This window comes from Vanellus vanellus (assembly GCF_965231255.1).
Source record: "Vanellus vanellus genome assembly, chromosome: 6".
Classification (NCBI taxonomy): domain Eukaryota; kingdom Metazoa; phylum Chordata; class Aves; order Charadriiformes; family Charadriidae; genus Vanellus; species Vanellus vanellus.
Window position 1 is genome coordinate 45843862 of NC_138911.1, and position 21376 is coordinate 45865237.

Here is a 21376-nt window from a genome sequence, read left to right on the forward strand (position 1 = left end):
GTGTGCAGCCTCAGCTCGCCCCTGGCAGCCTCCCCAGCACCGCAGGACCAGGCAGTTCTGTCCCAAGCAAACCGCTCGTGCTGATGCAGCCCTTTCCCCACTGAGTTAGCAGATGCGTACTTTGGTTCCTTACTACCAGCCTTCACCAGTGCCACCTTCTGAAACACTAAAAAGCAGCCAAGGCTCCTCTTACCTGAAGAAAAAGACCAAGGAATGAAACAAAGATGCCCAGAAGAGAAGGCAAATGTGTCCTCTCCAAAATGGGAGCCACCCGACATGGTCTCCCCAAGTTCTCCTCAGTGGGGGAGCCATGCAACAGAGCACACTGACACCCCTCCAGCACTGCAAAAATCCCCCCAAAGCCTTCCCCAGATGCCGCATTCCTCTGTCTTCAGTGATCGGCCCCGACCCGAGCCACTCGCACCATTCCGCCCCACTCACCTTGGCTCCAGGGGCGCAGGGAGCGCAGCGCCCCGAGGGCAGGCGGCCCGAGGCTGTGGAATGCCGCAGAGGCAGCGCTAGCACGTCCTCCCGCTGCGCTCAGGTCCTTTAAAGAGGGAGTGGGGAGGCCAGAGGCAGCCAACCGGCTGGGAACGACTTCTGAATATGCAGATGGACATCCAGGAGGTCAGGTCCAGCGCTGGAGTCCAGCCACCTTCCCTGCTGCTCGGCTGTCTCCCAGGCTCATAGCCCCTGCGGTTGGGCAGGCGAGGGCTGTTGCCGAGCTGCTGGATGCCCAGGTGTGCAGAGGGCCAGACAGGCAATTCCCCCCTACAATTTGGCCTGGAAACCCCATCCAAGACCCAGGACGGTGTAAGAGACTGTTAAGATGTCTCAAAATTCGCTTAACACAAGATGTCTCAACATTAGAATATCTCAATAGGAAACCAGTAGTCCAGATGTCTCAAAATTCGCTTATCACAAGCAGACCAGCCATATAGTTTGCAACAGGGGCCGGAGACACCTGAAACTTGCCAAACTAAGCTGCAAGATGTGCCAAAGTTGTCCGCTGACGTGGTGTATGTGACCATCAAGGGGTACATCAGGTGCAACCATCTTCCAAGATACTTGTTACAACACATGACCAACTGCCAAAGATTGGCCAAGCAAAAGTGGCCTCTATACTGATTGGTCAAGTATTGAGCAACTTTAACTATAAATTAGTACCGTGTCCCTCTGCAGTTGGGACCTGGGACCCCCGCCATCATTGTGACCTGAGGATCATGAGTCAACGGGACGCTGCTGGCGCTAGAGGACCGTCGGGACACTGAGGGCCTGTGGTGGTGACTATACTCTTGCTGTGCTCCGTAATACTGCTTCTCTCTTCTGCCTTTCCTCTACTTCCTCCTTTATTCTAGTGCTCATTTCAGTAACCAAGGCTGGGAGACAACAATAAAGCTTTAGCAGACAGTATTTGACCTTGTTTGTGTCTTAATCTCACACGTGGAATCATTACAGGTCCTCCCGGACCCCCATGTCCCAGATCAGGGCATGACAGATGGTGAACCGTTGAGTGAGATGATGCAAATACACCAGGCAAGAAGCAAGCAGTGCCACAGGCAAGGAAGGAACCAGCTCAGAGCTCCAGGTGCTGCCCAGCTCCCATGGAAAGCACCCAGGCATTTCCAACATCCCCTGCCACTGGGACACGGAGGCATTTTGGCTGGCCAGGAAATGGAACAACACAGGAAAAGCGGCAACACTGAGTCCCTTGCTTATCACAGGGTGCTTTAGAGACACTGCTGCAACCAGCAGAGCCAGCACCACTCTCAGCTGAGCAGGCTTTGACCCCAGCCCCAGGACAAACCCACGTGCCCCCAGGGCACATGTGGTTGTGAGACACTTTATGCAGGAGCTGGGGGGTGGGTGGACAAAGCCTAGCCACACGTGCTGCTCCTGGGGCTCCATCTGCTTTGCCTCCACATGATTACTGAACACAGCAATGTTTGGTGTATTCACAGCAGGAGGCTGTGGTTAACAGTTGACATCAGGTGGTTTTGTTCAAGGATATTAGCCCTAAAAAGACAGATTATGGAGAAATCCCTGGCAGAGAGCCTTTCTGGCTCAGTTGCCTTTTATTAAAGGAGTCAGCACTTCCTCAAAGCCTCAGAGACTATCCCCTGTTGGTTTTTGTTCCACCTCTTTTCTTTGAAAATGATGCCAATTATGTTCATGGCAAATTTATATTAGGAGACTATTATAACAGTTACAGTTTACCATTCATATATTATTAAGCAATGGCTAAATTAAGGACATGTGCATAACCTGGACTTAGCTCCTTGAAATGCCTGGCTGCCAGACAGCCTTTCATGACTATCCCAAGCTAATTCTCAGATTCTGCAAATGTGTTCCTTGGGTTTTATTCCACCTGTTGTTCCCCACCTGGAAAACAGAAGCCAGCTGGGGGAATTCTCAAACATTTTGAACATACAGACCACACCTGAGGAATGGGGCCTACTTGTGGACCCATTTTCCTGTTTGCTGTGGTGAGATGACCTCCTTGCCCATTTCATAGAATCATAGAATGGTTTAGGTTGGAAGGGACCTTCAAAGGTTATCTGGTCCAACCCCCCTGCAACGAGCAGGGACATCTTCAACTAGATCAGGTTGCTCAGAGCCTTGTCCAATCTGACCTTGTATGTTTCCAGGGATGGGGCACCTACCACCTCTCTGGCCAACCTGTGCCAGTGTTTCACCACCTGCACTGTAAAAAATTTCTTCTTTATATTTAGTCTGAATACACCCTCTTTTAGTTTAAAACTATTTCTAACCATGCAACATCCCCCTGGCTGATGCTTGCGGCAATGTCATCCTACATGAGCCCAACCCCGTGATGTGTCAAGGTGAGCAGGAAGACCACCTGTACAGCTGTCGTGCAGCAATCCAGAGTTGCTTCAATGAAGAGCAGCATGAAACGACACCCTTTGGTAACACATAGGGGTGTTTACGTACCAGGAACTGTAGGTAACATAACTCATAGGTAATGTAACTCGTAACATGAAAGCCCCCGTGTCCACTTGTGCCGGGGGCAGGCAGGGCCACACAAAGGTACTGACAACCAGGACACAAGGCACAACCGAACCACCCGCCTGCCCCCCGGCCCTACACGGGGCTGTGGAAGCCATGTTAGGTATGGTTAAACAGGAGGCTCCTGAGGTATCACAGCCTGCTCCTGCCCCAGCCCTGCCCCACAGCCCAGTCCCCGAGCCTGTCCCTGACTCACAGCCCCTGCCTTAGGCCTGTCCTCACCCCACAACCCAGTCCCCACGCCTGTCCGTGCCCCACAGCCCCTGGGTCTGTCCTCACCCCACAGCCCTGTCCCCACAGCTGTCCCAGCGCCCCCCCGCCCGCGATGGTGTCGCCCCTCCAGCCCCGCTCCCCCCGTTCCGGAGAGGTTGGTCCGGTCCTGCGCGCTTCCGGCTCGCGCCGGGCCTGCTTCCGGTGTCCGCCCTCCGGCTCCTCCCGCCGCCGCCACTGCCTCCGCGATGCTGCTGCTGTGGCGGTCCCGCTGCCTCGGTCGGGCGCTGGGCCGCTCGCTGCGCGCCCTCCGGCAGGTACTGCCCACTGCGGGCGCCGGCCGCGGGAAGGGAGGAGGGGGGCGGCTGTTTCGGCGGGCGGGGACGGCACCGCCAAGGGCACCGGGACGCGTCGTCCCCTCCCTCCCCTTCCCCCCCCGCCCGCCGCCTCAGCGTGAGGCACCGCCGCCGCGGGAGGGTGAAGGCGAGAGGGGGGGCGGCAGGGCTGCCCCTTCCCGGGGCCGCCGGAGCGTGTGCCGCTGCCCCCGGACCGTCCCGCTCCGCCCGGGCCGGGCCAGGCCCGCCGTCCTCGCCTGTCGCTGCGCCGAAGCGTTTGGGGGGGCCTCTCGGTTGGCAGCCGCGGCTCGTTTCGCACCCACCCACCTCTCCCACTCCACGGGCAGAGACCCTCCCCGGCCGGGTGGGCCCGGTGCAGAAACCGCAGATAAGCTGGTGTCTGCTTTCTTATTTAATTCCTGTGCTCAGCGTTCAAAGCAGTCGTTGAACCGATGCAAACGGCAGTAACCTGTGCCGGCGGTAACTTGGGCTTGCGGAGTCCAATAGCCAGAGCCAGCTACTTAAATCGACATCGGGGCTGCTCCTCGCCAGCTGGTTTCTGTCGTTTGCTGAGTTCTGGCCACATCTTTCGTTTAAATAGCAAACTTGCATAGCTTTATGCACATACATATGTATATGCATGCATATACATACATATATACGTACAGCTACAGGAGGAAAAAGATCACTTCTCTTCCAGATGATCAGCTGAAGCCTTAGAGCATGAGATTTGATTTTAGCCATTGTGTGAATGTAGGCGAGCAAGTGTTGACGACTAATTGTAATCTTGAACATTTAACTATGTCGTGCTTCCCCATAGGGCTGTTGTGTGTTAAATGCTTGTCTCTGGGCGCTAAAACAGATTTGTGTTGATAAATGTGTATATATATAAACTGCACTATAAACAATTTGTAACTAACTATAGAGTTATATTCTGTTATACATATATATGTAGATACAAATTGATTATAGTGCAGTTTAAGCTTATTTAAGTGGGGTTTTAACAATATTTAAGCTTTGTCAGCTCTCAGTGGTGCAGTGTAATTATACAGAACATGAGGGAAAGTCAGATGGAGTATTCAAACCTTTTACAAAACTAGTCTGCAAATCAGGAGGTTACAGGAGGTTATAGCTGAGTACTAGGAAGAGGAGGTAATTTTAGTTAGGTGTACTGGGAAAGTTGAGAAGTAAAGATGGTGGTAGTAGTTTGATTTCCATTTGAGTAGAGATATGGGAAGTAAGTTTTGACAAAGGGAATAATACAGGTGTTTTCGAGAGACAGAAAGAAATGCCAGAACTTGGCAAACCTCACATGGGAGAAGTGAGAACAAAATTCAGAAGTGTAGGGTTGTGTGGGAGAACAGTGGAGTCAGCAAGAACCAACGAGGGTAGGGAGAGGTTGGCTGGATTTTGATGATCTCGTAAAAGAGAAAAAGGTCCCGGATTCATATATCAAGTAGAAATTGTGAATGTGCATCAGTAGCCTGCATCCGAGCACATAAGACTTGGGGGGGGGGGGCGCAGTTTTGAAGGATGACCTGAAAAAGTCCAGAGAACAGTTTGTCTGGAAAAGAATGGTTTGATCAGGAGCTGTGTTCAGCTTTGATAATCAGGTCCTTCTATTTATCTGGGGAGGAGTTTGTAAAGCACTTTTTCTTCCCCGTTTGATCCTCCCCACCTGCTGGAGGAGTTCTCAGCCTGTTGTCTTAGTAACAGTATCCTCTGCCACTCAGCATTGTTATCTCCATCCCATCTTAGCATCTGCCCTACCATGCTATATATAATTGCGCTAACATCCATAAAAGACGTGCAGTGGCGTTTTTTGTGTGTAGCAGTGGTTTGCAATCATCCTTGTTGTTAAAGCAGCAGCTTCTTTGCTTTGAAGAAGCCGGGACCGGAGAACTGACTGCTGCTTTGCTTGTCAGGAGAGCTGCCCAGCACTGGGCTTCTGTTTTGCCTCTGTTGAAATTAACTGTACCCTCCTGTTCAGTTAATGTCTTTACCTGAACTGGTCCCTCTTCCCTCTGTTGAAGAAGAAACCTGTAGGTATACAGGCTGTCGCTTTGACTAATGTATTCCATAATTTGTTTCACTGTGTAGGGACCTACTGGAAGATGATGGCTCCTTGAAAGGTGTGGCCTGGGACGCTGTGTGCCAGGGTCACTTTGACATAATATCAGTAATAAAAACAATTCCAAGAAGTCATGTGAAACATGGGGGGAAAATTAATCACTTGGTACATGAGTCACTAGCTAATTAGACCAAGACTTACTTCTCCAAGTGAAGGCTGTCTTTTTAAAGTGACCCAAAGTACTAATGCGGGCTAACAAAACCTAAATGTTTCCATTTTCACTGAAGAAGCTCCAAGGTCAGGCTGAGGGCAGATTTAGCCAGGTGATATCAGGAACAGGTGCAATCACAGTGATTCCTTCAGGAAAAAAAGGGGACAGGAAACAGCCTTGTCAAGCATCTCCTGGAGCTGCACATGCATCTCTGACGTACTGTAATTAAGAGGTGGACACACAGCGGTTCTGCAGAACACAAGACAGAGGAATCTCAGTATCTCCCTGCATTAGAGCTCTTTCCCTCATTTCTTGACCTAAAAGGCAGAAGGGTAGAGTGATACCAATTTTTCCTTAATTTTGCAGCAGTTGTGGAACACAGACTTGGCACCTCTCGTGGAGGAGAGCTGCAGATGTGTTTTCTCACAATGATTTATTTTAGAACAGGCCTTCTAAACTGTTATTTTTTTAACGTTACAGTAAACTGGTCCTGAGCAAATAAAATTGGCTGTTTCTGCTTCAGTCTGAGGCTGTTCCTCTTTCTTAACAAGTTTTTGTCTGGGATGCTAGGAATACCTTTAGCCACTTTTTTTTATAAAGTGCCCAGGAAAATATTATTGGGCAGAGGGGAGCTCACGTCACTTGGTATTTTATTTGTGATTGACTTCATGTTATCTGGGACACTACAGAAAGTGGGAAGAATTTGATCAATATGGGAACTAACATATGTGCTGAGGATTGTGATGTTTTAGACGCTTGACCAAGAGGAGTTAAGTTGAAGTTTGTCTTACTGATCCCAGCTTAGGGCTGGCTCTACACAAACCAGATCTGAGTTAGCAGGGGGCCAGTGCTGCGCCAAGATTAAGCATTGTAGCATTCATGATGACTCTGCAAAGCCTGCGCAGTGCTCCCTGCTTTCCCTTCTCCAGCCAGACCTGGGGCAGGGGCTCCAGTGGGCCCTGCCAGAACCTGGTCTTGCAGGAATGTGGGTCCAGGATTGTTGGTTCCTGCAGTGGATCGGCAAGCAGGTTAGCTGTGAGACGCTGTGCTGGAGCTCCTGAGCTCTGCCAGACCCAGACTGGCTTAGCAGCAAATCAGCCTGGCTGCCTGCATCCTCGTCACAGCTAATCATAACCCTGTTCAGTTGCCCATCAATCATTGAGTTGACTGTGCGTTAATATCCAAGAAGCCAAATCCATCAGTAAATTTGGATAATTAAACTGCCAAGGGATTGATTCCAGGCCTGTTAGTAGTTTTGGTGATATGAAGTGTTCACTGAACGTATTTTTGCATGCTACAGCACTCAGTCCTATAGACAGTGTGACAAGTTTAAGTATCTCTTTGGTCCTTGATCTCTATGTTGTCTTATCACACACAGCTGCACAAATTATTTTGATATTTAAGATCAGTTATATCCCATCCTCCTTGCTCTGGTGAAGCTGCAATGGGGGCTTATATGCAAATTTCCCTTCAGACACTGAATATGTGAATGAAAACTAATTTTTATCTCTTACCTTAGCTGCTGTGTAAGGGTGGCTTGAGCTGTTGAGTAGCTGTTATTCCAGACCAGTCAACTGCATTTTAGTCATGGTTACTGTGATATGTTCCTATAGCTTTTAAAGAGTTCTTAGGTTCTCCAGATCTGCAGGTTCAATGCTGGAGAAATGCATAATAACAATAGGGAAAGTAACTGGAATATCTTGAAATGTCTTTTACTTTTGAGGAATGTTACGCTGAGCTAGGAATGTGGTCAATGATTACATGGGTATGAGGTGAAACATCACCAGAAGGTGGAATTCCTGACTCACTGAAGGCAGTAGAAATCTTGCAATTGAGGGAAATTCTGGCCTTCTGGATTTCAAAGGCTCCATGGCCTTATAAAAAATGAACAAAAAAATCCTTAGATGCTGCATTCATGACTGTAGGAGTAAACATCATGAGATGTTTTTTCATTGTATCCAGTAGCTACCTTTGACCTTCTCATTCATAACAAATTTTAGTGAATGAGTCTTTAGAAATCTGTTCCTTCTTGAAGAGGAAAGTGTGCATGAGAAGGTCAAAACAGCTGGAGCCACAACTAAAAACCAAGTGCATTTGGTTTAACATCATTCCACAGCAAAGCATCCTGGAAGGAGACAAAGCAAAGAGAAGGGTGTAGATGCTATCATCATCTTGCGCTCTTGCACACTATAGGAAAGTAGCATGCCTGCAGTCTGGAGCATGGGAGTGGTGGGTCCCGTCTCTGATCCAGGTCTTGTGGGAAAACCAAAGTCCTTCTAGGGTGGGTCCATCTTTTTGCAATACTGATAGTTCCTCTTCTCTCTGACAGGGGAACTGTACTCTGGCAAGATGCTCTCTGTCTGGTGAGTGTTATGCTTTTATTTCATTTCAAACTACCTAGACAGAGCAGAGCTTATCATGGAAATTGAGAATAGGTTTGATTGGGGTTTGTTTCTGCCAATCATGTAATGAAGAAACAGTTGGTGAAATGAGCTGTATTTCCATGTTAGTGCCTCCCTTGCCTAATGTACATGCTGCCTGATCCATTCGGTTCTGGTGAAAATTTCAGAGCAGCAGCACAGTGTATTTCAAGCATTGCGGTGCTTGAAACAGATGCTGTTGCAGGGCCTAGCTCTCTAATAAACTCCTTTGAAAATGATGAGTGAATGTTAAGTGACATGTCAAATCTAGTATGCCTGTGAACTCCTCTTTGGTGCTTAAACTGGATTTTCCCAGAGCTCTGTTTTTTCTAGCTGTACTGTGTTTATATAGCATTACATTGCTCACTTCTGATTCCACTTTGAGAAACCAGTTAAATCTGCTTAACTTTTCTGGTTTCTAGAGTTCCAATATCAGCTCTTTAGTAGCGGAAGGTGTCAAAATTGTATTGCTTTTTTTTGAAAATCAAGTGGGGAAATGTTTCTTCCTTCTGGCATTGTGTAATTGAGGTAATTATGTTCTCCAATTGCTATGCTGACTCTCTTTAAGATCAGTCTGGAAAACTGCCCAGTGCCCTGAAAGAGACAAAGGACAGGAGTTCAGTTCGTAATAAAAATTGCAGTGTCAGGGCATGTGAGTAGTGTGGGAAGGGGACAGTGGGGTATGTGAAACTGAGAAGCTATGCAAGTACCTCTCTGCTGTGAGTTCTGGGGAAGAAGTGTTCTTGGGACGGGGTGGACAGAGAAGAGGGATGATGGTGGCTTGCTACTCTGCACTACACCCTGTTTTCATTCTTTTTTTTCCTCCTTACCTGTCCACATGACACTGAGGCTTCCTGGGGGTGCCTCTTAGGGGACTGATGCCTTGCTCCTATTAGGAACCTCTTTGTGTTGGTGACCATAACTCAGCAGCAACTGGGGTTTTAGCAGTCCTGGAGGTGTCCCTTATAGCTGTTTCCTGGTTTTGTTCTGACTGGGATAGCCACTGCTTGCTTTGCCCTTTTCAAAGTTATCCTTATCAGCTTTGAGGTTAAGATAGAACTCTTTTTCCCGTTGCTGTAAATCTAGATGAAGACAAGACCGCTGTTCTTGGCAAGCTCTGGGCAGGTTTGATAGCACTGAGGTGCCTCTATATGGCTGGATTCTGCACTTAGTCCCAAGCTTCTTTCATGGTAGACAGTGGTGTCCTCAGCACTCTTTTACCTGACAGGGATACTTGAGGGCTGGATGGGATAACGTTCCTGTGGGGTAACACCATTCTCATTCACAGGTGTGGCTGGGAGCCAGGGACTGGCTTACACCAACAGCAGGAAGCTTGTGTAAGTATCCCCAGGAAAGCTGTGATGTGGAGAGGCTGGGGTTGCTCTAGCCCTGATAAGATTTGGGGGCTGGGAGGCAGAATATGGTTGGCTGTCAAAAAATCCCTGTGCACGTTGTAGGAGCATGGAGCTAGCGCTAACAAAGTCTAGGTTTTGCAGGTCAGGAACTGTGGCATACTTGAAGAAAATAAGCTTTGTTTGGAAGCAGATACCGAGGCAGGGAATGCACAAGAATGAGGAGACTGGTGATAAATGGATCTCTACCCTTTGATTATCTGACTAGAAGTCTTGTTTGCTCTATAGTGGCCTCCTGGTAGGATTTTTGTCAGGAGAAGTGGGATGGTTCAGGGAGCTCTTGTTCATGTGGCAACTGAGTTTGCATTGCTGAGGTGGTCTTGTAAAAATTTATTTGGGGAAATAACCTTAAGAGTGCATCCATAAAAGCCTGAAATGCTGGTCTGCTTGCAGCAAGTAGCTTCTGTTAGAGGAAATGCTAAAGCATGTTTGCTTCAGGTTTCCGACTGTAGTGTCAGTAGGTATAAAAAACATCTTTTGGAATGCTTGGGATTGCCAGCTCCCTGTGAAGGGACATGGTGGTGAGAAATAGCTGTCTCTTGGATGGGTTGCCATAGGCAATTTATGGTACTTTCTCTTTTTTTGGAGCAATCTAGCAGCTTCTGTAGAGATGACAGTCCTGACCTGGAGGTAAAAAGTGGTTACTGCAGTAGGCTTGGGCATAGGGTGGGCTGGCTAGGTCAGCCTTTTATCAGTATTTAAGTCACAGGGGTTTTGTTGGATTGTCTCCCTAAATTAAAATTCCATAAATTTCAGTTCTCACTGAGTTGGAGAGCACTAGTGATGGTAAGCTGTAACGTTTCCTTTCTTAGTGGGGTTGTTGCAGCTTGAAGAGTAGGTAGGAGTCCTTTGGAACAAGTACATCAGAAGAGCTGAGCAGCCTTTCAGATCAGTTAAGCAAATGTAAATTCTGTACTTGAGCTTGCTGCCGGCAGCCTGCAGAGGAACGTACTTCTGTGTTCGTATCTTTCTCTCTTTCTGCAGAGTAAATAGCTCCAGTGTCTTCACCGTCCGCTACTTCAGAACCACTGCAGTATGTAGTAAGTAAAAGTCTGGAGTCAATGGGATGGCTCTTGTGCTACGTGTTGCTGTCTTGACAACAGCTGAAGCTACCTCTTCCATCCTTGGTCTAGGCCCACTGCTGTCCTGCCTCGATGGATGGCTCAGGGATTTTGTCTGGCATTCCTGTCACAATGTGACTTTCAGTCAGATGGGAATTTTTCTTGTGTTTAAATGTTAATCAGTGTGAAGTAAGAAGGTGGCCAACATTTGATGTCTGTTGACCTACACTCTCTACTAGAGTCCTGATGACAAGAATGAAGCAATGCCTTAAGTTTTGAGCTCTGAATATGTTCAAATGTGTCTGTCTCTCCCACAGGGGATGACGTGGTTACGGTGAACACACCAGCCTTTGCAGAGTCAGTCACAGAAGGAGATGTCAGGTGGGAGAAAGGTAAGAAGTTGCCTCTTCCCTGAAATTCGTAGCACCATTGCTGCTGCACTGGACAGCTCGGGGATGATTTGTAGTTCACTGGCTGACAGCCTTCTCTGTGCCTTTCAGTCTGTGACAAATGAGGCGGTTAATTACAGTTCTCCTAAGGGGTAGGGATTGCAGTTGCTGCCTCGGCACCTCTCAGTTATGGGTAATGTTGGGTAAAGGCTGATGTCTAAACTGGAATCGGACTCTGACTGTGCAGTGGATTGATTATTTGAGCTAGACTTTTCTTTAGAAGTTGTGGAAAACAGGGGTGAGAAAATTCTGGGTTAGTGGGGGAGACTGCTGTGGGTTAAGAGGGGAGGCCTTAGCACACCTCCCTCCTCACAGTGGTCTTCATATCTGTCATTCAGCTGTTGGAGATACAGTGGCGGAAGATGAAGTGGTGTGTGAGATTGAAACAGACAAGGTAGGAGTTTTCTGGACCAAAACTTTTTCTAGTTCTATAGCGAGTGCTATGTATGACTCCTCTCCCGCTAAGAGCTCCTAGAGCCTGCAGGCCCTGCCTGTGTCTCCTCCCTTCATGCGGAAAAGCTTTTCTCATCTAGCGTAAAAGCTGGCTGTGCCTTAGGTGACAATTCTCCAATAACTCTTCTTTTCTCATCCATTTGATTAAGCATCAGTGGTGCTACAATTCCACTCCTTCCAATTTCAGTGCTCTAAGCTTTGAAAACTCTTTGTGTTTAAACAGAGGAGAAATCTGCAGAGCCACAGGATGTCTTCAGATTGTTTTAAATTTAGCCTTTAAGTTTACTTACTCCTTAAAGGACTCTTAAGCTTTGAAGTTCTTGCTAAAACTCCATGCCAAGTTCTGCTTCTGATGATGCTGTCAGGAAGATGATGGCAGCAGGTCAGTTCTTGGTTGTACCCTGTAGCAGGAAGATCAGGCTATACACTACACTGCCAGCATCTCCTAAAACTTCTACGTATTGGCACAAAATCCCAGTGGAGGGTGTGAAAATTGGTGCAAACGGTGTGAGACAGAGCCACTGTCTGTGCCAAATTACAATGTGTATCTGCACGTATTGACATCTTCTCTTGGGCGCTTATTCTCTATCCAATGTTTGGGGGAATTTCACTGATTTTCCTTTTTGCAGACATCAGTGCAAGTTCCAGCCCCAGCAGCTGGTGTGATTGAAGCCCTTCTGGTACCCGATGGTGGCAAAGTGGAAGGGGGAACACCTCTGTTCAAACTCAGGAAAACTGGAGGTAAGTCAGGCATGTATAACTTGCACAGGCCTTCCCGTTTCCACCACTCTTTTTCTGAAGATGGAAGCAGTGCATTTAGAGGGATCATGATACAGGTTATTGTTTCCTTCATCTGCCTCTGAAGCTGAAGAAAATACTCCTATTCTGTTGTCCATTAGAAAAGCATAATTTTAGTCCTTCGGGGGGAGGGGGAACTTTCCTTTTGCTTCCTCTGCGGGAGACTGCAGCTCTAAGCTAAAATTATTTGAGAATTCCCCTGATAAAACCCACTTCTCCGCCTTTTTGATATAACCCACTTCTCCGCCTTTTTCTCTTTAGCATCCAGTCTCCTGCACAGTGAGGAGATCTAGGGTTTCAATGGGTAAAACACTTTCACCATGGGATCCTCTTGTGGTGGCTCCTATCAGTTCAGTAGTGCTGAGAACATAAAGGCTTTCTGCCAGAGGGTTAACTTTTATCAGGTTGGTTGAACTAGGAGATCCCTGACAGTGGAACCTGTGGGTGCCCTTACTGTGGTTCTTCCTTGTCTTTCAGCTGCTCCTGCCAAGGCTAAACCAGCAGCAGCCCCTCCTCCTCCTGCAGCCCCTGAACCTGTAGCTGCGGCTCCTCCTCCCCCTGCTGCGGCTCCTCCTCCCCCTGCTGCAGCACCAATTCCCACTACAATGCCACCAGTGCCGCCTGTGTCAACTCAGCCCATCGACAGCAAACCAGGTGAGGCAACAGCCGCTTTCTCCTATTTTCAACCCTCTCTCCCTTGGGGAGAGTGTGTAAGGTTAAAGATGGCAAACACTCTGGGATTTATGGTGAATGCCTGCCTCTCTACATTATTGTCCTGCATGCTCCAGACTGGAGAGCTCAGCTATGCCTGGTACCTGTGCTGCCCAATTCAAGGCTGCTTCCGTGCTGTCTTACTTGAGCAAGGAGCTCAAACAGGCTTTCTGCCTTACGGTGTTGCAGTCAAGCCCTGGCTTCCTTTTCTGACTGATGTGTTCTTTACCCTCAGTGTCTGCAGTGAAGCCAGCGGCAGCCCCTCCTGGGGAGTCAGCGCCCAGCAAAGGTGCCAGATCAGAGCACAGGGTAAGCTGTGGGAACAGGGGCCTTGCTAGCACTTCTGTTGCTGGGTGATAGCTTGTTCTAGCATAAGGCTTAAGCTTTCTAGATGTGTCCATATCTACCTGTTCACACCCATCTCGATGGGGCTGTGACAGATGAGGAAATGCTGTACATGAAGGTTCCACTTAGGGGTGGGGTGGAGGAAGAGCCAGGTCCAATCTGACACGTCTTTTCTAGGAAGAAGTCCTGTCTTGAACTCTCCTAACTGAACACAGAAGGCTCAGTGTGATCTGATTGGTTTGTCCACGAGTCCTCAGCAAAGGGCTGAGGCTGCTTCACCTGCCTTGTGCATTCTTAAGAGAACACGGTTGAGCAGCCTGCTTTCTTAGTAGTCTCACTCCTCTCACATTAGCCTCATGCTGGAAACTGTTGAGCTGGGCAGCTCCATAGTGAAAACAACTACTCAGCCTGTCCTGCTCCTCAGGGAGAGGTGGAGTAAAAACCTTGGCCCTAAGCATCCATTGCTAGTCAATCAGATGGGAAGAAGGGTCTTTTGAGTTTCTTCTGTTTTGCCCCTTGTATGAATTTGAGGCAGCTTCTGCTTACATGTTTTTAATTTTCAGGTGAAAATGAATAGGATGCGTCAGCGTATTGCTCAGCGGCTGAAGGAGGCTCAGAATACTTGTGCCATGCTGACCACTTTCAATGAGATCGATATGAGGTGAGGAGCAGACCTCTTTATCCCTTTACAAGTAGAAGTAGATGCAGGCAGTCATTTTTAAATAGCAGCCAAGACCTTACTGATCCTCTTTGCAGAGATTTGCAACGTGTCTTTTGGGACCTCTTTCTTAGGTGCTTACCACCGTCTGCGCAACTTCATCAGGGCCATGTTGGTGTTGTGGTGTAAGAGGGATACATAGCTTCCTACCAGCCCCTCATTCCTCAGGAGTCATCTGCTGCTTGTAAAAGGGGCAACCTGGTTCCTCATCTGCGTAGTTCTTAGTTGAGGACTGGCGGATGTTGAGCAGAAGAGCAGGAGTGACTAGTGTCACCTGTATAGTGATTATTAGGAAACACCAAGATGGAGCATTGGCTTTCTACCACCCCACTGGGTTACTGCTGTTGGAGGTGGGCATATTTAGCTTCCCTTGAGGTGGTTTCCCAGGGCTCATCAGCCTTTCAGGTGAGCAGTACATAGGTCTGAGGTCCTTGCTGTTGGATAGTGCAGCTTTCCAGAGACAGACTAGCATCCTTCCCATCCCCTCCAGGCAGGTGGGGGTCTCCTGACTCAAGTGCTTGCATGGACCGAGCACACTAATGGCTTTGGAGGGTGGTCAGCTTATGTTACAGTGCATTAAGGGGAAATTGTGCCCAAATCAAATTGCCTTGTGAAATCCTATTCTGCTCCTTAAGACAAAACATGTAAATATTTGGGTCTCAGAACAATAAGGTTGGCAAAATAGTCTTGATTGAAGGGGAAGTGCTGCAGCTTTATCTCCTCTCAGAGGCTCATTGAGGTGTCGCTTTACGCTGGCCTCGGGCTCTTGTTGCATCTGGTAATCTGGTTTGGATTGATTGCTGTGAGGTTGACTCTTGAGGACCTATGCTGAGGCCTCCTGCTTCCCGTGGGGGGTCAGTGTCTGAAAGGAGGAAGCCATAATGAGCCAGTTCCATAGCAAACCTCATTCTCATTGCTGCAGTCCTTGTGTCTTGGGAGGCACTAATGTCTTTGGGCGGTAATCCTAGCCCTAAACAAGGTTAGGTGCAGGAAAACAAACACTCTAAACCATGGAGACCCCTGCCCCTTGCTGAAACTGTCTCTTCAAAGATTCAAGGTCTGTGGAGGCGGGTGAGGGATGGACCGTGCAATTCCACAACATCTGGTACCAGCCTGGAATAGGCAGAGCTTGTAGCCACAGCTTGGTTGACTTTTTGTAAATGACCTCAGTTCTGACAAATAGAAGCAGTGGGGAAGCATGATTAGTCTGAGGGCTGGGGGGGGTTGGCACCCACTACCATTGCACTTGGGAAGATTTCTTTCATATTCACTCAACTCCCAAAGCCAAAGAGTTGGGTACAGAGGCATTGTCATACTGGCTGGCGCTGGGCTTGTGCAACAGTTGAAGTCTTTTGCCGCAGTCACCACATGCATCTTTTCTGCTCTTGGCATTTCCTGTTTTTCCAACTTTCCAGGGTTGGCCCAGCCACACCTGGAGTTGCTGTCTGCTGTGCCACACTGGTGTTGGCAGTGGTGCCTCCAGAAAATCAGTGGTAACATCAGGCTGAAGCAGGAAATATGCCGTGCCACATCTTGCTTTTGTGCTTGGCAGTGTGGGTCAAGCAGATTAACCCTGTCATAGAATCATAGGGTTGGAAGGCACCTCTGGAGATCTAGTCCAACCCCCCTGCCAGAGCAGGGCCACCTTAGAGCAGGTTGCACAGGAACGCATCCAGGTGGGTTTTGAATGTCTCCAGAGATGGAGACTCCACCACCTCCCTGGGCAGCCTGTTCCAGTGCTCTGCCACCCTCAAGGTAAAGAAGTTCCTCCTCATGTTTAGGTGGAACTTCCTGTACTCAAGTTTGTGCCCGTTACCTCTTGTCCTGTCACTGGGCACCACCGAAAAGAGCCTAGCCCTATCCTCCTGGCACCCACCCTTTTAAGTATTTATAAGCATTGATCAGGTCCCCCCTCAACCGTCTTTTTTCCAGACTAAAGAGACCCAATTCCCTCAGTCTTTCTCATAAGAGAGCTGTTCCAGTCCTCTAATCATCTTGGTAGCCCTATGCTGCACCCTCTCCAGCAGTTCCCTGTCCTTCTTGAGCTGGGGAGCCCAGAACTGGACACAGTACTCCGGGTGCGGCCTCACCAAGGCAGAGTAGAGGGGGAGGATGACCTCCCTTGACCTGCTGGCCACACTCTTCTTGATGCACCCCAGGATGCCATTGGCCTTCTTGGCCACCAGGGCACATTGCTGGCTCATGGTCATCCTGTTGTCCACCAGGACTCCCAGGTCTCTTTCTACAGAGCTGCTCTCCAGCAGGTCAGACCCCCTGTCCTGTTGAGTTTGTGGTCCAGGCCCAGTTCCTGTTAGATCCTTTGGCAGGGTCCTTAGAGCCACCCTCAGCCCATTTCATCCATGACATTTGAAGGATTTTTCAGCAGACTGGAGGTTTGCCAGTTGGTGGTGCAAGTTTGCAGTCCTTGGGGCTGGCACTGAAATCTTTTATGGAGTGAGGAAGCAGTGTTTCCTTGGACTCCATGCTGACCAGCATTATCATGTGTTTTGCAGCAACATCCGGGAGATGAGAGCCGTACACAAGGATCCCTTCCTGAAGAAGCACAACCTGAAGCTAGGTTTCATGTCGGCTTTTGTGAAAGCTGCAGCTTTTGCTCTGCAGGACCAGCCCGTTGTGAATGCAGGTGGGTTGCATGTCTCACCGGTGAATGTGGCAGAGTGGGGGAAAACACGTGGCCAAGTCCATGGCAGGGCTAATAGCTTGGGCAAGCAATTCAAATATGCAGAAAAGGGGGGACAGTCATACATGCTGCAGCTGATTTTGCTTATGCCACTTACATAGGTAGAGTACAGTTTGCTAAGAGGGGCCCTATTAGGAAGGGGTTGCCAGGAGCGGGGCTGGGGCATGCACAGCCCGTGGAGGGAAGAGCCTGCTGGTTGGTGTAGAGGTAGCTGCTGTAGGTGTGATGCAGTTCCTGGGGGGCTGTCAGAGGTGCTTGCTCGAACTCAGAAGAGAATAACCAAGGGGATGTCTGAGGGGAACTGACCTATCTGGACTGTGTTTCCTTTCTGTCTATCCTGATGATTCTCCCACAGGTGCAGTGAGAGCTCATTCTTCTCTGGAGTTATGTTTAAGCTAGAGATGAGCAAGTTGTTATGATTTTGTGGCTGCTTCTGGCCTCTAGCCCTTCATCTTGAGTACTGTGTGTGTAACTGTTTTTTCTGCTTCTAGTGATTGATGACACGACCAAAGAGATTGTGTACAGGGACTATGTGGACATCAGTGTCGCTGTAGCAACTCCCCGGGTAGGTACCTTGGATGCTTTGGCCATGGTTCCTGCAGCCTTGGGTTTGGGATGGTCATATATTTTGAGCCAACTCAGCTTTGAGCTCCTCTGCAGTGGAAACTTACCGATGAGACTGATCTTCTGAATGAGACATTTGATACATTGTGGACTGCTGACATGGGTTTTGGGAGAAAATGGAGGACCGAGAATATTCTACCACTGTACTAGGAGATGTAGTAACGAGGTCAATATAGATCTCAGTAATTAACGAATAGGGCCAAGTTAGGGTTTTCATGGACCTTTGATGGTATGTTCTTTGCATGTCCTGTCCTTTGGCTAACCCTGCTGTGAATCACATTGCTGCTTCAAAGAGATGTTCCTGTCCAGGTAGATATAGGATGGAGATACAGATGTTGAATTAGTTGGTTCTGTTGTGAGGCAGAGGTTTGGCCAAGACTGAAGTTCTGGCACTGATCCCAAAGTCTAGGGGAGGTCCAGCACAAAGGGACTCTGCTCTTCTCACCTAGAAAGAGGTGGCAGCTGAACTCTGCCCAGTGCCTCACCTGCTTTTATGGACATGGAGCTGGATCCAGACAGGCTTGGCTGATTTCATGAGATGGGCTTACAAAGGCAAAGAAGATGTCTCATTTATGGTGTCAGCCCATGGTGCATGTCTTGCCAGGTTTCCCGGCAGGCTGCCAGGGTGTGAGGCAGGTCTGCCAACCACCTGCTGTGGGCTGAGGGGGAGGCAGGAACTCTGCTGGACTGAAGCCAGGCTCCTGCCCGATAACAGTTATCTGTGTGTCGCTGCGGTGAATTTGCTGATCGTGCTCTTTGCTTCTCCCTAGGGTCTTGTGGTCCCTGTTGTTAGGAATGTAGAAAACATGAATTTTGCTGACATAGAGCGTGCTATCTACGAGTTGGGAGAAAAGGTAAGGAAAGTTGGAGGTTTTTCTGAAAAACGTTGGGAGGAATGGGAAGAATTGGAGGTGCTGGATGGGTATGAATTGATTCAGTCCCTCCTGTGTCGTCATCTCTGACCTTTGACACACTGAGTTGTGCTGTGAGGAGCAATCCAGTTACAGCTGTAGCTGTGCCCATGCCCTTATAGAACAGGCCTATCTACTTGTCCTTGCAGAAGACCACAAACTATGCATTAGTGACAGCCTGTGTCTTCACCTTAGTCTTTTAGAGGCCAAGGCTGAACTGCCCTGGGGTAGAAGTCCCTGTGTCTATCTGCTGCAAAAGCCGCCAGAGTTGAAAGCAAAGGCAAGAGAATCCTTCCACAAAGCCAGGAAATGTTCAGATCTAAAGACAGGATGCATTTTCAAGTAATTTGTGCTGGTTTTCAGCTGAACGGGTCACTAAATGAAGCTCTTGCCATCAGCATTTATTCCTGGAGAGGGTGAACATCCAAACCGTTTTCCTTTGTCTTCTGTGATCTGTGTGGCTAAGACCTCACTTTTTCTTCTAGGCACGGAAAAATGAACTCGCCATTGAAGACATGGATGGTGGCACTTTCACAATCAGCAACGGAGGGGTTTTTGGGTCACTCTTTGGGACACCTATCATTAACCCACCCCAGTCTGCCATCTTAGGCATGCATGCCATCTTCGACAGGCCTGTGGCTGTGGGAGGCAAGGTAGGTGGAGCTGCACAGGAGGTTTCAGTGAACACAGGGGAGGGCTCAGTGGGATGAGGACCATAGACCATATGCTTTTACTAGGGGGTTGGTGTCAACTTCTAAAAGGCTTTACTGTGAAGGAGGAGCAGAGACTAATGGGTGTAGGGCAGCTTTGCTGGCACTGCTACTTGCCTGAGGTGTGCAGGGGGCCTTGTCCTATCCATGAGGGGGAGAACTGGATAATCTGCTTAGGTGTGGGGAGGAGGAGGAGACTGTGGCCTTTCCGATAGAGAACAGCTCCGGAAAGGGGACATGTCTTGTGTGGTGTGGACCCAGCCTGGATGGTGGTCAGTGTGACACTGAGTGAGCATGGGTGGGTAATCCTGCTGGGCAGGCACATCCAGGAGGGCATGAGCCCTGGATTCAGGATAGGAAAAAGCCGGATCTTCACTGAATTTACATGGCATGTAAATTCAGTGTCCTGGAGAGCATCATGCAGGCGGTAGGGCTGAGCTCACTAATGCCTGTCTTATTCCTCCCCTCCAGATCGAGGTGAGGCCCATGATGTACGTGGCACTGACATATGATCACCGGCTGATTGATGGCAGAGAGGCAGTGACTTTCCTGCGCAAGATCAAGGCAGCGGTGGAGGATCCCCGCGTGCTGCTGCTCGACCTGTAGAGCAGCCGCACCCCCACACAACCCACCCAGGGCAGGGCCGCAGCACCAGCAGGGACGATGCAGGGCATTCAGGAACTGGCAGGGGTCATTCCAGTCTCCCTCTCTCCGCTGTGATCAGAGCTGTCCCGGAGGGAATTGTGGGGGTAGCTCCTACCTCCTTTCCTGTTCTGTTTAACAAAGGTTCAGTTTCTCACGAGGATTGCTATGCAGTGGGCCAACCGCTGAATGGCACTGCCTTTCCAGAGCCATCTGTATGGCATCCTCTCCCTCACAGCACCAAACTCTCACCTCTAGCTTGTCCTATACCAGTGGAAACTGCTTGCTGCTGCTGTGCTAGGGTACCCTTCCCTGCCGCTCCAAGGCGGGTTCAGCTTTATTTCCTAGCACTGAGGTTCCTGGGAGGGAGAGGAGAGGAAAGGCCACTGTTCTGTCCCTGTTTTGCTTGAAAATATTTCACTCTCATCTGCCTTGCAAGGGCAGTCTGGGGACCCCCAGGCCACGTGCAGCAGAGGTTTTGATCAGAGCAGGGCTTGAGGTAGGCGTCGTGCCTCTGGCAGTGCCCTAATTACACTCCCTCCACAGACAGGAACGCAGCAGTGGCAGCTTCCCTGCTTTCCCTTGGAGATCATTGGTCTCTGTCCAGCCTGGTCACTGTGGCATGAATGTTCATGTCTGGGGTAGGCAGAGCCCATGAGCTCTGTGGAGGTGGCACTGTTCCTGGGGGGACAACTCTTTCACCATTACATGCCCAACACGGGGGTAAGAACCAGCCCCCAGCAGCTGTCCTTGAATCACAGCTCACCGACGGTGGATCCGACTGCTGGCTTCCTGCGTGCGAGGGCTTGGCCTGCTACCAGTGAAGAGACAGCTGGGGAGGGCCGGGTCTTTCAGTGTAATGTTATATCCCAGCCCAAGGCTGCTGGTTTTGGGGGGAGGGGGGAGCAGTCCTTAATCCAATAGCGCACACATGTATGGGGGAGTGAGGGGGTTGCTAGTGCCTGCAGAGTCTATTACTCTTACCCTCTACACAAAACTTGTAACTAAAATATTTAACACAGCGGATTTTAAATGAAATAAAACTGGGCAACGACTGCGAGGTGGGGTGTGTTTGAGGGGGTGAGCAGCAGCTCCTGGGCGAGGACTCAGGCAGCAGCTGTATCCCTAGTGTAGCATAAGAAGCATGTTATCTGATGGTGAGAGAAAAGGGAATGGGAACTGGGCCTGTCTCTCGTGGTACTGAATTGAGGCTTCTCTGGTTGTGAATTCTACTGTCCTCAAACCTTCTTTGGCACAGAACTGGCTGTTCCCAGCAAAGATGAGGTTTTCAGGGCTGGAAATCATCCTTTTTGTGGTCTAGCAACAGAACTGTTGCAGATGGCAAGGAAATCCCAGTATGTGCTAAATGGCGTGATGGCCAAGAGGGAGAAATTGGACAGGCTCTTAAAGTATATAGGTGTGGAGCCAGTTTGGTTTTTCCCTGATGCAATGGGAGTGTTGTAAATCATGATAGTGGGGAGAAAGGCTGTTGGGGGTTGGAGAGGGAGAGAGGTGTCCAGGGGGGAGGGGAGCGGTGCACCAAAGGCTGTCCGTGGTGCTGAGAGCA

At 49.3% G+C, this 21376-nt stretch overlaps 1 protein-coding gene across 1 annotated transcript; it reads left to right on the forward strand.

Annotated features, from left to right (window-relative positions):
• The first annotated feature begins 3438 nt into the window (after positions 1–3438).
• On the forward strand, positions 3439–20864 carry DLST (dihydrolipoamide S-succinyltransferase). The gene is made up of 15 exons (XM_082485658.1): positions 3439–3554; positions 8184–8217; positions 9563–9611; positions 10671–10726; positions 11065–11139; positions 11535–11590; positions 12279–12390; positions 12925–13101; positions 13394–13467; positions 14067–14164; positions 16735–16865; positions 17414–17487; positions 18317–18400; positions 18943–19110; positions 19639–20864. The coding sequence occupies exons 1-15, from the start codon at positions 3486–3488 to the stop codon at positions 19771–19773; spliced, it is 1392 nt and encodes a 463-aa protein (XP_082341784.1). The 5' UTR covers positions 3439–3485; the 3' UTR covers positions 19774–20864.
• Positions 20865–21376: the final 512 nt, after the last annotated feature.